General features: G+C 40.0%; 1 protein-coding gene and 1 long non-coding RNA gene across 2 annotated transcripts in view; one reads left to right on the top strand and one right to left on the bottom strand.

Moving 5' to 3' along the window:
- The window catches only part of CFAP47 (cilia and flagella associated protein 47), a 681,124-nt gene that overhangs the window by 370,614 nt on the left and 294,693 nt on the right, over positions 1–15,817 (top strand). The window contains 1 exon segment of the mRNA XM_030575652.1: positions 1,965–2,138. Coding sequence (XP_030431512.1) covers positions 1,965–2,138 — 174 coding nt within the window.
- LOC115657615 lies at positions 6,273–14,874 on the bottom strand. The gene is made up of 3 exons (XR_004002013.1): positions 14,864–14,874; positions 10,461–10,465; positions 6,273–6,377 (listed from the first exon to the last, which is right to left on the bottom strand). It is a non-coding gene; the product is annotated as an uncharacterized LOC115657615 (long non-coding RNA).

The raw sequence follows: 15,817 nt of genomic DNA, 5'->3' as shown, positions 1-15,817 counted from the left end.
TTGGAGTTTGGTATATTTTATCTTTAGCAATTATTAATTATTTTCAACAAGCTTTTTATATGTTTGAATTATATATTATGTTTGAAAAAATAATATAGGATATAAGGAGAAGCCATGTATGATGAGTTAGATTTAAGAGTTGAGTATTCCTGCTTAACTCTATATTTTCTAACTTTTGAGTGTTTGGTTTCTCATTCTTAATGTTATATACTAATATTATTAATCATTTATTATTTATTTGTTAGGCACAGATACTGCACAATATTTTTGTTTGGAGTATATAATCTGTATGTGTGGATAGTCATAGCTCACTCTGTTACATTGGTGCAACTTCACTGGCTTTAGTGGAGTTACTTCAGTGTACATGAGAATAGAATTTGGATATGTGATGCAATGTATATATCTGTAGATATAAAGCATTTAGTATGTGTGCACATATTCAGCAGATGGGTATCACATGTAGATCCCTGCACACAACATGTCAGGCATGAAACACCAATTCTTTGGAATCTCAGTCTCACAGCAAAATATCAAGAGGTAGGTCACCCACACAAAACCTACATACTCCCACCCAGAGGACAGATTTTGTCAGTTTTGTGGCAAGGTCCTTTCTCTCCAGCCTGGGCTAGGTTAATACTCTTGTCTGTACTCTAATGGTGAAATCCTGGCTCCACTGAAGTCAGTGGGAACTTTGTCATTGATTTGAATGGGACCAAGATTTTCTCCCAGTCCTCATTATTATGGAGATTTTCCCAGCAGGTCTCTGCTCTCTCAGTACTCATAACTCTCATTCTCTGTGAGTATAGTATTGATGCATCTGCTCTTTATCTTTCCTACCTGAACGAGGATCCCCAAAATGGAGTTAGCTTATAAAAGAAAGCTGTGGATGCTGGAGTTCAGAAGATAGTTCTGATGCTAATTGCATTTTCTTATTTCTTTTAAAATTACAAACCACAGGAATTTGTCCCAAGTCTTCCAGACTGTATCATTAAATAAGTTGATGGTTTTCAGAAGTGTCTTCATTTTTTTAATAACAGTCTGATGAAATCATTCCCTTTGGGGCCAAACTCCACTGACAGTCAATTTTAGCAAGATGCAAAGTTTCTTCCTCCTAGGTCATTGATTTAAATCTGATCAGAATTTAAACAGCCAAAAATTGTGAGTTGCAAACAGGTTAGCTTCAGCCTTGATACTTAATGGTTTTAAGATTTCACTCTTTTAGTTCCATCCTTAAATGTGTTTCTGTAGTTATCATTCAAAGAGGGAATAAAATTCATAGGTTTTGAGGGTAGATATTAATGATCTTAGTTTTCATTTTGTAGTTTCCCAAAATGTTAATAGAATTCTGTTCAATGCAGCAGGCAAAGCTACTAGGCAAAGTTATTCTGTGAAAACCAGCAATAATGTTGAAGTACAAGATACAAAAACTACACAAGCAAATTTTATTTGCAATTTATTGTGTATGAGGATTCATATAATAGATAAAAGAAATAGTGAATGTTGTCTTTTTCTTGTGTATGGTAAATAAAATTGACTCAAAAAAGTTTAGTATCAAGAGCCACCTCCTGCAAAGGATTCTGCTCAATGGGAACTGCTAGAACAAAATGCCTTTCTTTTCCAGTTTTTCATGTTAATTAGGAATAGGGATGGCTCAGAAAATATTTTCTTGAAAGGTATATTTCTTTGCTGAGTAGAAGTAAAGTGTGTAATCAATATACATGAGGCTCTATACTGCTAACGCTATAATATAGAAACTTTAGAAATAAAAGTCATTCTTCCTTAAGTTTGTCTTCATTAATTCAGCAGAAGTGTTTACATATATGCTGGAAAGTAAACAGGCAACATCTTCCTGAAAGCTTGTTTCTCTACCTGAACTCGAGATTAATTAGGTTAAGGGAGTTTGTTTGGCAGCAATGCAAGACTCATGCAGTGCTGAAATGTCTTCATTTTTTTCATTGTCACAGGGCATGCTTATTCTACAAAATGAAACAGATGGCACTGAACGCATCTTTGGCCTTAAGGGAATAGGGAGGAAACCTCTTGCACTGGATCATATTGTGATAGACTGTCAAGTGAGACAAATTACTCAGAAGGTCCTAATGGTGCCCAATTATACCAAGAAAAAGTTGACATACAAGGTAAAGTTGTGGAATGTTAGTATACATGTATCTTTGTCAAAGAGGACGCAAATGATGGTGTGAAAATAAAACAGTAAGAATATTGTCATAGTTCCTATTTATTAACTTTCATTTGGCAGTAAGAAATTGTTTCTATATCTAATAGGATTTAGCTTGTTATTACTATAGTTGATGTTTCCATAGTAAGGAATTCTTTTTACTCTGGTGCATAATTTATTATACATTTCATGAAGAAAGGTTTAATTGTTTCTTACACTTAAATAATTTAATACTTTTGTTTTTCACTCTTTTCACTCAGTATATTTTACAAGTAGATTGAGATAAACCTGTTTCCATATGTAAAATTAATTACTGCAATTTTTGTAAGTCTTGCTAAAATGAGTATCTTGTAAAGGGGTTCTGTGTCTAGAGCTTAGAAATCTCAGTTAGGTTTTAGCCAAAATGACATTTTAACCCTGGCATCAATTAGGTGTGTGTGTATATATATAAAATATAAAGTTATATTAAATAATATATAGTTATAGTTATATTAATATAATATTTGTATATTTGTTAAAAGAAAGCTATTTAAGTGCATCTTCAAGTGCTTGTAAGTAAAGAAATGCCAGATTTACAGTTGCCTATGGAAACCTAATTCTGCCCTCATGCTCTAAACTAATGGTTCCCAAACTTGTTCCTCCGCTTGTGCAGGGAAAGCCCTGGGCGGGCTGGGCTGGTTTGTTTACCAGCCGCGTCCGCAGGTTCAGCCGATCGCAGCTCTTAGTGGCCACAGTTTGCTGCTGCAGGCTAATGGGAGCTGCTGGAAGCAGCGGCCAGTACATCCCTCATAAGAACATAAGAACGGCCATACTGGGTCAGACCAAAGGTCCATCCAACCCAGTATCCTGTCTACCGACAGTGGCCAAAGCCAGGTGCCCCAGAGGGAGTGAATCTAACAGGTAATGATCAAGTGATCTCTCTCCTGCCATCCATCTCTACCCTCTTACAGACAGAGGCTAGGGACACCCTTCCTTACCCATCCTGGCTAATAGCCATTAATGGACTTAACAACCATGAATTTATCCAGTTCTCTTTTAAACGCTATTATAGTCCTAGCCTTCACAACCTCCGCAGGCAAGGAGTTCCACAGGTTGACTGTGCGCTGTGTGAAGAACTTCCTTTTATTTGTTTTAAATCTGCTGCCCATTAATTTCATTTGGTGGCCCCTAGTTCTTGTATTATGGGAATATGTAAATAATTTTCCCTTATCTACTTTCTCCACATCACTCATGATTTTATAGACCTCTATCATATCCCCCCTTAGTCTCCTCTTTTCCAAGCTGAAAAGTCCTAGCCTTTTTAATAGCTCCTCATATGGGACTCGTTCCAAACCCCTAATCATTTTAGTTTCCCTTCTCTGAACCTTTTCTAGTGCCACTATATCTTTTTTAAGATGAGGAGACCACATCTGTATGCAGTATTCAGGATGTGGGCGTACCATCGATTTATATAAGGGCAATAATATAGTCTCTGTCTTATTCTCTATCCCCTTTCTAATGATTCCTAACATCCTGTTTGCTTTTTTGACCGCCTCCGCACACTGCGTGGACGTCTTCAGAGAACTATCCACGATGACTCCAAGATCTTTTTCCTGATTAGCTGTAGCTAAATTAGCCCCCATCATATTGTATGTATAGTTGGGGTTATTTTTCCCAATGTGCATTACTTTACATTTATCCAGATTACATTTCATTTACCATTTTGTTGCCCAATCACTTAGTTTTGTGAGATCTTTCTGAAGTTCTTCACAGTCTGCTCTGGTCTTAACTATCTTTATCAGTTTTGTATCATCTGCAAACTTTGCCACCTCACTTTTTACCCCTTTCTCTAAATCATTTATGAATAAGTTGAATAGGACTGGTCCTAGGACTGACCCTTGGGGAACACCACTAGTTACCCCTCTCCATTCTGAGAATTTACCATTAATTCCTACCCTTTGTTCCCTGTCTTTTGACCAGTTCTCAATCCATGAAAGGACCTTCCCTTTTATCCCATGACAGCTTAATTTACGTAAGAGCCTTTGGTACGGGGTCTTGTCAAAGGCTTTCTGGAAATCTAAGTACACTATGTCCACTGGATCCCCCTTGTCCACATGTTTTTTGGCCCCTTCAAAGAACTCTAATAGATTAGTAAGACAAGATTTCCCTTTACGGAAACCATGTTGAGTTTTGTCCAACAATTTAAGTTTTTCTATGTGTCTGACAATTTATTCTTTATTATTGTTTCAACTAATTTGCCCGGTACTGACGTTAGACTTACTGGTCTGTAATTGCCGGAATCACCTCTAGAGCCATTGTTAAATATTAGCGTTACATTAGCTATCTTGCAGTCATTGGGTACAGAAGCCAATTTAAAGGACAGGTTACAAACCATAGTTAATAGTTCTGCAATTTTACATTTTAATTCTTTCAGGACTCTTGGGTGAATGCCATCTGGTCCCAGTGACTTGTTAATGTTAAATTTATCAATTAATTCCAAAACCACCTCTAGTGACACTTCAATCTGTGACAGTTCCTCAGATTTGTCACCTACAAAAGCTGGCTCAGGTTTGGGGATCTCCCTAACATCCTCAGCTGTGAAGACTGAAGCAAAGAATCCGTTTCGTTTCTCTGCAATTACTTTATTGTCTTTAAGTGCTCCTTTTGTATCTCGATCAGCCAGAGGCCCCACTGATTGTTTAGCAGGCTTCCTGCTTCTGAGATACTTAAAAAACATTTTGTTATTACCTTTGGAGTTTTTGGCTAGCAGTTCTTCAAAATCCTCTTTGGCTTTTCTTATTACATTTTTACACTTAAGTTGGCAGTGTTTATGCTCCTTTTCTCGGCCTGCATCGCTTCCAGCAGCTCCCATTGGCCTGGAGCAGTGAACTGCGGTCACTGGGAGCCACGATCGGCTGAAATTGCGGACGCGGCAGGTAAACAAACTGTCCTGCCCCGCCAGGGGCTTTCCCTGCACAAGCGGCGGAACAAGTTTGGGAACCACTGCTTCAAACAATGGAGGTCTAAGAGCTCCTTAAAAAAGTCACAAGAACCTTTCATAATTCACAGTGTTAAGCAATGTAGGCATAGGTATCTTCTCCCCATATAATGTGTCTAGAATGGAAAATTGTTTGTACACTATTAGAGGCAAATCCTGTACCCTTTGTGGATATATAGGACTCCCTGGTAGCAGAACCAGTGGCTTCCTGCATGCCAATAGGCAGGAGATGGCTGAGGATTTGGGGCAGGACCAGAGGACCACCTCTTTCCTTCCCAGTCACAGAGAATGTTTTCTAATACTATTCAGGGAAAATTTGGACTTACTGAATAAAAAACACAAAGAGCTCTTTTGTGGCTTTTAAAGCTGAGCAGAAAGGATTGTAGATGTGCGGAGGATATTGTAGTACAGCCCATGTGCAACACTTGCCAGAGGAATTCTATCTGTGGAATGTTGAGACTCAGAATGAATAGGATACTTCACCTGGGAGCTTCTATTACATTTTTTGGAAATCTAGCATGTGCTTTGCTGGTGCTGGCCTCAGGCAACTGGCCCATATATAGTTGAGTGAGACCTCAAATAGTCCCCTGCCTCATTAACCCCTTCCCTCTGCCTTGATGTGCGTATCATCATGGGCTGCATTGTCATTCCCATTGTGGTCAAGAGTTGCTGAAGCACCGAGATTCTGTCTGCTCTATGTGCATATGTGCAAGAGGTAGAAGAAGCTCCTTGAACTCTCTCCCACCCTTGTGGTGTAGGGTAGCTGGAATTGGACCCTAAGTATACAATAGTGTTACCATTGTTTAGATGGATTTTGCTATACTGCATACATGAAAGAGGATTTCATTTCTGCACACACACAATCTGTTTCCCACTCTAGACTGTATATTTATACTATCATAATCAACAAAGATGATACCTGGACCAATGGATGAGCAAGTTCATTTCATTCTTCAGTGCAGGAGAAACACTTCAACACTAGTTATTTATTCTTCCACTTCTGCTTTGACATCCTTTCTTGAATGGATTTCTCCGGGTTGAAACCATTAGACACAATGGAACATTAAAACAGCCATACTGGGTCAGACCAAAGGTCCATCCAACCCAGAATCTTGTCTACTGACAGTGGCCAATGCTAGGTGCCCCAGAGGGAGTGAAACTAACAGGTAATGATCAGCTGATCTCTCTTCTACCATCCCTCTCCACCCTCTGAACAAACCAAAGCTTGTAGTGCAAGTGAAAATGTTTTACCATTGCTGGGGTAGAATTATGTTAATAGCATTATGGGATCATGCTCCAGAAATTATTCATCACTAGAAAAAGTGTCCTGTACCATTTTGACTAGTTACTGTACATCAGCATAACGCTACTTCTAAGTAGTAGGGCAAATTTATTTTCCTTAAGTCCATGTTTTATCTGTGTAATTTTTAATTATTAAAGGAATATTTGCATTTATAAAATATAATATACCATAGAATGGGATTTGCCTTATACTCAGGTTTCATTTGGCTCACTGTTCAAGACACAAAACAACATAAGAAATAAAATCCTTGGGCTTTAGGAGCTTTTTCTTTTCAACCTCTTCATGCAAGGGTCTTACCTACACCATAAGCTTTTGTAACAGATATGGCTTTTTCCTACAATATTCTTGAAAAAACTTACTAAATTAAATTTAAATATTTTGGGGGCCCATTGTTTATGTATTATTGTGGACAGATATTGTATGTAATCTCTTTAGCGGGGAGATGTGATGTAAGTACTATATTGAACAATACGTAGTCAAGAATGGACTTTTGGGACAACACGCATAAAGTGGAATCTTGGGTAATATCTAAGGGGAGGAGAATGCAAATTCCCAACCTACAATTATGCAAAACCCCAGCCCTTTGAAGCTATTTCCCGAAGAGTGGGCCTTAGTCTGTAGCATCACCTGTTACATGAGGCCATAATCAAAGACAAAGCTGTATTAAGGAAAGAATGAACTATTCACAGTTGTTCTGAATTTGGGACAGCTATGAACTCATAACCTAGGGAAAAACCTGTTGTGGGTTTAGAAGGACTGAGCCCTAACAGAGTCCGAGGTCGGAGCTGGGGTGATCTCTGGTAGGTTTTAGCATGCGCATAGGTTCTTCTATTGTTTTTAATATATTTTCTCTGCAATTCAATCACCTTAAAAATAAATGTGCTTCTTTATAAAGGGCTGTGTGGTAAATTGTAACTGCTGGCAATTACAGCTGTTCATAGCCTTTGGAAAGAAAGCTAACCACAGATGCTGGCCTATTTAGGTAGTCTGGTATTGCTGGGGATATCACAGTGTAGAACTGTGCAGCCTGGAAAAACTACCATCCAGAGGGAGAGAGACATGTGTCTCTGCCCAAGAGAGGTGATGGCTGAGGAGCCGGGAACCTAGAGTGAGTGCCCTTGGGGGACCACATACAGAAGAATCTCGGAATTATGAACACCAGAGTTACGAACTGACCAGTTATTCACACACCTCATTTGGAACTGGACATACACAATCAGACAGCAGCAGAGCCCCCCCAAAATAAATAAATAATAAGGCAAATAAAGTACTTTGTTAAATGTAAATTACTAAAAAATAAAGGGAAAGCAGAATTTGTGTTCTGCATAGTAAAGTTTCAAAGCTGTTTTAAGCCAATGTTCAGTTCTTCTTTGAGAGATGTCCCTGTGGGTGCTCCACTCCAGGTGAGTATTCCACTCCAGATGTAGGTGCGCACCTGTGTCTCCGCTCGGAGAGTCCTACAGCAGTGCCCCGCAGGCCATTGTCTGTTGAAGTGTCATGTGCATGACCTGAACTCCTCAGATCTATCTCAATGATCCCTAGCCTGAGACGGAGCTCCGCAGTCCCATTCAGACCTTGTTTTCAGTCAAATTAGTAAATTGTTATTTAGTTTGTACCATTAGTATTTTAGTACTAATTTTCATTTCTTTTTTATTCCCTCCCTATCCCCACCCCCCAAAATCTTTCAACCAGTAGTTAGATACTAACCCCTGTTATGCCGGGCTCACCGGGTTTCAAAAGGTGCACCTCATGTAGAGAGTGATGCCAGTGTCAGATGAACACTCACAATGTGTCCGCTGTCTGGGTGAATCCCATGTTCCTCAGAAGTGTATCCATTGCAGCAAATTTAAATCTAGGGCATGAAGGGACCTGAGGCTGAAACTCACAGTCATGGAGAAGTCCCTGAAACCAGACTCCGACCCAGGATGATAGTCCCCAGATCACTAGCTCCTTCGCCACCTAGGTCCCCAAAATCATTGGGACCAGGGACTTAAATCTTCTGCTAACCCTCCTAACTCATCAACTGTTTGAACCCTTGACAACTTGCCCCTTGTTACACCTGTCCATGAAAGTATCCTTTCTGGTTGCCATCACATCCATGAGACGTGTGGGGGAGATAGGGGTGCTTATGGCCAACCCCCCATTATATTATCTTTCTTAAGGACAAAGTTACATTACGCACCCATCCCGAATTCTCACCCCAGGTGCACTCATCCTTCCACATTAATGAACCACTGCAGCTCCGCACTTTCTTCCCCAAGCCACATGGTTCGAGGCAACCATGCACATGCTGAATGTTAGAAGGGCTTTCACCTTTTATCTAGACAGAACAAAACCATTTTGGACTACTGCTAAACTCTTTGTCTCCATAGCGGAATGGTCCAGGGGAGTGCCTACATCCACACAGATGCTCGCTAAATGGATGTCTGTCTGTATTCGACTATGCTACCAGCTAAAGGACATTCAGCCTTCAACAACCATCAGGGCACATTTCACGAGGTCCGTCTTGACATCCACAGCATTTCTAAACAATATCCCATTGATAGACATTTGCAAGGCTGTCACCTGGGCATCCGAACACACTTTTGCCAAACATTACGGTATCACGCAAGGTCCTAAAACAGATACTTGACTTGGCCGAGTGGTACTTTTCGCTGCTTTATTTCCTAGGCCGAACCCCAATCATCCTAAAGGGCACTGCTTTTACAGTCACCTGGAGTGGAGCACCCACAGGGACACTTCTCAAGAAGAGAAGGTTACTCACCTTGTGCAGTAACTGAGGTTCTTCGAGATGAGTGTCCTTGTTGGTGCTCTACTACCCACCCTCTACTTCAGAGCTAGATACAGGCTCTGAGGTAGAGAAGGAACTGCGGAGTCCGGATCGCACATGCAACACATCAACAGACAATGGTGTGTGAGTGACCCATATGGGCACCGCTGTAGGATTCTCCGAGCAGAGGCACAGGGGCACACTGAGACCCAGAGAGGGCACCCACCGGGATGCTCATCTTGAAGAACCTCAGTTATTGCACAAGGTGAGTAACCTTCTCTTGTAAACTTTTGAAAGAACAACCGTAAAGTTTTGTTCAAAGTTACAAACAACTACCATTCCCAAGGTATTTGTAACAGTGAGGTTCTACTGTAGAAGGAATGCTTGTGTGGTTGACCTGAACTGTGACACTCCTTGGCCCAGTTACCTCCATCTCTGGGTTTGGAGAAGCAGACTGCTCTGATCTGCAGCATGTTATCTGTGACTCTGTGTGTATCAGATTCTCCCTCTTGGGCAGCTGTTGACAGTTAATTCAGCCCTTATCCCCATCTCACCCCTTCTTACATAGACCAGCATCTTTAAGATTGTAATATCCCCTTTATTCCTAGGCCCAGGATGGGGAAGAGTAAAGTTTGCAAGTCTAGTTGGAGCTGGGCCAGGGGTATTACTCAATTAATGACTTTCCCATTTTCCCCAAAGAACCCTGATATTCGCTGATAGTACTTTATCTTTGCCGTGGTTTCATTTCCTGTTGGTTTCCACCTTTGAATTAACTCTATGCAGCTGGGAAAGATAATATCACATAGGGAAACTGAGGTGCACATGATATTTCTAAAAATATATATAATTAATTCTCCACAGCGATGAAGTGCAGGTTAGATGTGAGGTTCTTAATATTGAGATGTACCAGTAGTGGGAAGCCATAATAATTTACAGCTACGTTCGTAAAGATTTTACTGCCTAATTAGCACTTAGAAAATAGTTAATTTTGTCTTGAGGAGTCTAAATCAGCATCAGTGTTCCATTTTTCATAATTATATATATATATCAAATTGTTAATTTAATACAATTGTAATTTAATTAAAAAGTTAATTACATTGTTCATATGTTCCCCAGCTTCCTAATAATCACTATGTATCTCTGAATTGTGCAGCCTAAACATAGGTGATAGGAGAAGAGTTAAATAGAATAAGATCAATAAAAGTTCCTTTTTTTCCCCATAAGTCAAGCAAACGAATCCTCTTCCTTCTGAAACTTGAATGACAGAGTGCTTTTCCTTCACTTGACAGGTGAGACTATCATTCGTATCTGGAGCAGAAATACATGTTCTAGTCTACATCTATGATTTAAATGCCTGTGTACCCACCAATCCAAATCAAGGTTGTGATTTTCAAAGCCACCGAAGTGAGTTAAAGGCCCAGATCCTATTGAAATTCAGTTAGAGTTGTATGCCTGACTCACTCAAGCACCTTTGAAAATCCCACCTTAAGTTAAAGGTGGGTATTTTAATTACACACCAACCTACAAAGCTTTCAGTGACAAAAAAAGCAATGCAAAAACTCTTATTTAAAGTTATTTTAAGCTTGAATACAGTGTGTGACATATTTTCCACTGCTAAAAGTACTGATGTATCTTAGGCAGGGCTTTGTCTTATGCAGCATATTAGATCAAAATTATGCGGCAGGGAGTTCAGAAATACGTGATGACTCCCGCTCCCCTCGCTCACACATATACTCCTATCTGCCACTCTAATCGGTATAGTGTTCTTTCCATCATTTATTTACTTTGAAATTCAGTTTATTTTATCCTGCTCCAAATTTTATACTTTCAGCATGATGCAAATTTTTGTATCGATGAGTAACTACACTGTAGAAGTTGCAGGACAATGATTTTGGCATCTGGGTAGGGGTCATTTAGGGCTTTAGGCTTTCAAGAAGGCATGAGGGGGTATTTAGTAAAGGAATTTTCCTCCAGGGCGGATTGGCAGGGGCCCTGGAGGTTTTTCGCCTTCCCCTGCAGCGTGGGGCACGGGTCGCTTGCTGGTGGTTTCTCTGCAGCTTGAGGTCTTCAAACCAATTTTGAGGATTTCAATAACTTGGTCCTGGGATAGGGGTTGTTATAAAATTGGATGGGTGGGGTTCTGTGGCCTGCCTTGTGCAGGAGGTCAGACTAGATGATCAGATTGGTCCCTTCTGACCTATGAGTCTATGAGTCTATCTTGAAGGAGATTAAGGCTTTTGGTACTGAGCTCCTATTTAACTTCTTGCTAACTTGGGCAGGGGCAGAAGTCACGTCAGGTTTGGGGAAGGGAAGTTTGAATTCCTCATTCCCTACCCACTAGCTGTTCACAGCCCATCAAGGACCTTCACAGTTCTGTTCTTTTATATTTATCCACACTCTTTTATGCTTTCTACTCTGCCAGTATTGACAATCTCCTACTTCTTCTTGCTTGCTCTTCCTACAAATCTCTTTGTATGTTCTTCTTCATTACCGCTTATGATTAGAATGTCCTCCCTTAACTGATCTGCAAAGTTAATACCTTTATGCTGTTCATGGCCTCAGGTGCTACTGTATTACATATATTTAGTAATTCTGCACAGAGCTCGGACCATAGGGTTTACCCAGGGCCGGCTCCAGGCACCAGTGGAGGAAGCTTGTGCCTGGGGCACATGCTAAGGGGCAGCATTCTGTCCATTCTTGGGGTGGCACAGTCTGGGCAGCTTTTCTTTTTCTTCGGCACTTCTGGCAGTAGTCCAAGCGCCTTTTTTTTTTGTTTGTTTGTTTTTCTGGGGGCATCAAAAATGGTAGAGCCAGCCCTGGGTTTACCATCCAATTAACATATTTATATTGACTGTGAAGGACACTAAACGCTAGATTGTAGCTTTAAAAGTCCACAGTGAAGAGGGCAAACAACTTAATTAGTTTGAAAAGAGACAAAATTATGAGTACAATTGTATGATGGAGTAACTTATGATGGTAGGGGGTAGGGCTGAACAGCCGGGGGGCTCACTTCCAGTTTGTGTTATGCTCCCAAAGCTCATGGATCAGGGTTTCAGCTGGCCACCTGCAGGGGTCAGGAAGGGATTTTTCCCCCAGTGTATTCTGGAAGTTTTTTTTTTATCCCCTTCCTATGAAGCATCAGGGATGGCCATGGCTAGAGATGAGACATTGGATGGGGAGAGCCATGGCTTTGAGTTGTCACCAAGCAGTCTCTCTCTCTGATGTGCTTGGCTGGCTGGTTCTTGCTCACTTGCTCAGGGTCTAACTGATCACCATATGTGGGGTTGAAATGGAAGTTTCCCCCAGATCAGAATGGCAGTGACCTTTGCGGGTAGGGTGGCAGAGGTTGCCTTCCTTTGCAGCTATGTGTGGGCAGGTCACCTGCCAGGATTGTCTCACTTAAAGGCAGAACCCACAATTCAACCACTCCTTGACTGAATTGCTGGTTACCAACCAGGACTCCTCTTGTGGCTCTAATGGTGGTTGGCTCCTGCAGGAGAGTTCCCTTTGGGAGATATGACCAGGAGCTAATTAAGGTGATTCAAAACAGTATTTTCAAAACCAGTGTATTTTTCAGTTCACTTAGTACAAGTACTATAGTGCAATCTCTTTATTATGAAAGTTGAACGTACAAATGTAGAATTATGTAGAAAAATTACTGCATTCAAAAATAAAACAATGTAAAACTTTAGAGCCTACAAGTCCACTGAGTCCTACTTCTTGTTCAGCCAATTGCTCAGACAAACAAGTGTGTTTACATTTTTAGGAGATAATGCTGCTCACTTCTTGTTTACATTGTCACCTGAAAGTGAGAACAGGCATTCACATGGGACTCTTGTAGCCAGTGTTGCAAGATATTTATGTGTCAGGTGCGCTAAAGATTCATATGTCCCTTCATGCTTCAATCACCATCCCAAAGGACATGTGTCCATGCTGATGATGGGTTCTGCTCAATAATAATAACCAAAGCAGTGCGGACTGACGCATGTTCATTTTTATTATCTTATTCAGATGCCACCAGGAGAAGGTTTATTTTCTTTATTGGTGGTTCAGGTTCTGTAGTTTGACTTCTGAAAGCATGCTCAGCACCTCATCCCTATCAGATTTTGGAAGGCACTTCAGATTCTTAAACCTTGGGCCGAGGTGCTGTTGCTATCTTTAGAAATCTCGCATTGGTACCTTTGCGTTATGTCAAATCTGCAGCAAAAGTGTTCTTAAAATGCTGATTCATCATCTGAGACTGCTATAACATGAAATATATGGCAGAATGCAGGTAAATGGAACAGCAGACCTACAATTCTCCCCCAAGAAGTTCAATCACAAATTTTATTAATGAATTTTTTTTAATGAGCATCATCAGCATGGAAGCATGTCCTCTGAAATGGTGACCGAATCATGAAGGGGCATATAAATGTTTAACATATCTGGCACATAAATATCTTGCAGCGCCGGCTACAAAAGTCCCATGCAAATACCTGTTCTCACTTTCTGATAACATTGTAATTAAGAAGTGGGCAGCATTAACTCCAGTAAATGTAAACAAACTTGTTTGTCTTAGCGATTGGCTGAACAAGAAGTAGGACTGAGTAGTCTTGTAGGCTCTAAAGTTTTGCATTGTTTTGCTCTTGAGTGCAGTTATAGAACAAAAAAAAATCTACATTTGTAAGTTGCATTTTCATGATGAAGAGATTGCACTACAGTATTTGTATGAGGTGAATTGGAAAATGCTTTATTTTCTTTATCATTTTTACAGTGGAAATATTTGTAATAAAAATAATAATATAACGTGAGCACTGGTTACTTTGTATTCTGTGTTGTAATTGAAATCAATATATTTGAAAATGTAGAAAAGCATTCAAGAATATTTAATAATTTTCAATTGGTATTCTATTGGCTAATAGTGTGATTAAAACTGCAATTAATTGTGGTTAATTTTTTAAATTGCAATTAATTTTATTGAATTAATTGCATGACTTAACTGGCGATTAATTTACAGCCCTATGGGAAAAAAACAGTGTTTATCTGACTGTGATCACAATTTGTCAAAATATTTTACTGTTCCTGGATAAAAGATCACAGTGTGATGATTAATGCAGTATAATACTGCAAATGCTTCTTTTAGAAAGTAAATCATGTAAATCATAGTCTTTCTCTTTGATTTTTATACTTCTGAAATGCTTTTTAGAATTAACCTGATTAAAGGCCGGGTCAAAAATCTTGTTATAGCAAATTTAAATCCACACTGATTGACATTTGTTTTAACTCATACAGAAGGGACGTTGTGTTCCTTCACCTATCCATTCCTTCCTAGACATGCAGCTTCTAATACAGAAGCAACAAGTCTGATGTGGATCTATAGAAAATAGCTCACAGTGAAAAATAGTCTACTCTTCAGAGGTGTAGGCTTCACAGACCTCAGTTTCTTACCTCAGTCCAAACTGAAGATTAAATGTATGGCTATGTAATAGAATGTACAGGTCTTTTGAGATTCCACGGTATGCTTCTGTGAAGGTGGTAGTTTCTATCCCAGTTTTATCACTAGAGATAAGCCCTGTCCACCTTGTTGGATTTGACTAGTCCAGTGGTTCCCAAACGGGTTTTGGCGAAAAAATCCCTAATGGTGGACAGAGCTGTCACTAGGGACCCCAGGCAGCACAGGGCCAGCAGCCTGGAGCCCCTGGACTGGCTGCTGAGCAGATCAAAGCAAGCAATATCTATCACGCTAAAGAGATTTAAACTTCAAGACTCCTTATAAGAAATTGAAAGAGAGGTGGATATTTTTTGCTGTTTTTAAAATTAAATAGGCAGCTAGTACTGTTTTTAAAATTATTATGAAGAACAAATTTAAGCTTTTTTGTAATGTGCGTTGTTTGCCAGGACTGCTCAAGACCTGAATGCTTGTGTAGGAAGAACTCTTTGAGCTGGCTTCTTAAATACTTTCATGCTGTTTCACATCTGATACTTCTTGATGAAGCATAGGAGCCTTGTCTTATAACAGACTTATTAAAAGTGATACAAGCTACAAAAGTGAGATCTTGGAAGAGTTTTGCTATTTTCATAATGTAATAAAAATACTATAATGATAAATAATTAATAATAGTGTGTAATAAGCATGTCATAAAAACAAATTTTATTTTTCCGACATCTCTACTTTTATAATTTATACTCAGGTAAAGGAGAAAATTCCTAGAAATATTCTTTTTTAGGAGGGGGTTTGCGAGACTTGACTTTTTAGTGAAAGGGTTTCACAGGGTGTTAAAGTTTGAGAACTACTGGACTAGTCCCAGGGTCTGAAGCTCCTAAAATGTGTGTGAAGAGGAGTCACCCTTTCATCTATGTAAAGCTGAGACTATGTCTACACTACAAAGATAAATCAACCTATGTTAGATTGACTTACAGACATTGCATTAACTACTGCAGTGGCTGATGTCTACACTACCCTGCTTGGATCAGTGGCGTATGTTCTCACCAGTAGTGCTTCCACTAACCTAAGAGGGATAGTGTGGGGAACTGAGAGCCTGGTCTCTCAGCTTTTCTGGAAGTTCCCTACCAGGAGCCCAGCTGCACCACAGGCTCCCGGGCTCCTGGCGG

The sequence above is a fragment of the Gopherus evgoodei genome, chromosome 1, assembly GCF_007399415.2.
Source record: "Gopherus evgoodei ecotype Sinaloan lineage chromosome 1, rGopEvg1_v1.p, whole genome shotgun sequence".
Classification (NCBI taxonomy): domain Eukaryota; kingdom Metazoa; phylum Chordata; order Testudines; family Testudinidae; genus Gopherus; species Gopherus evgoodei.
The sequence above is the reverse complement of the archived record's forward strand: the minus strand, read 5'-3'. Positions and strand labels throughout refer to the sequence as shown.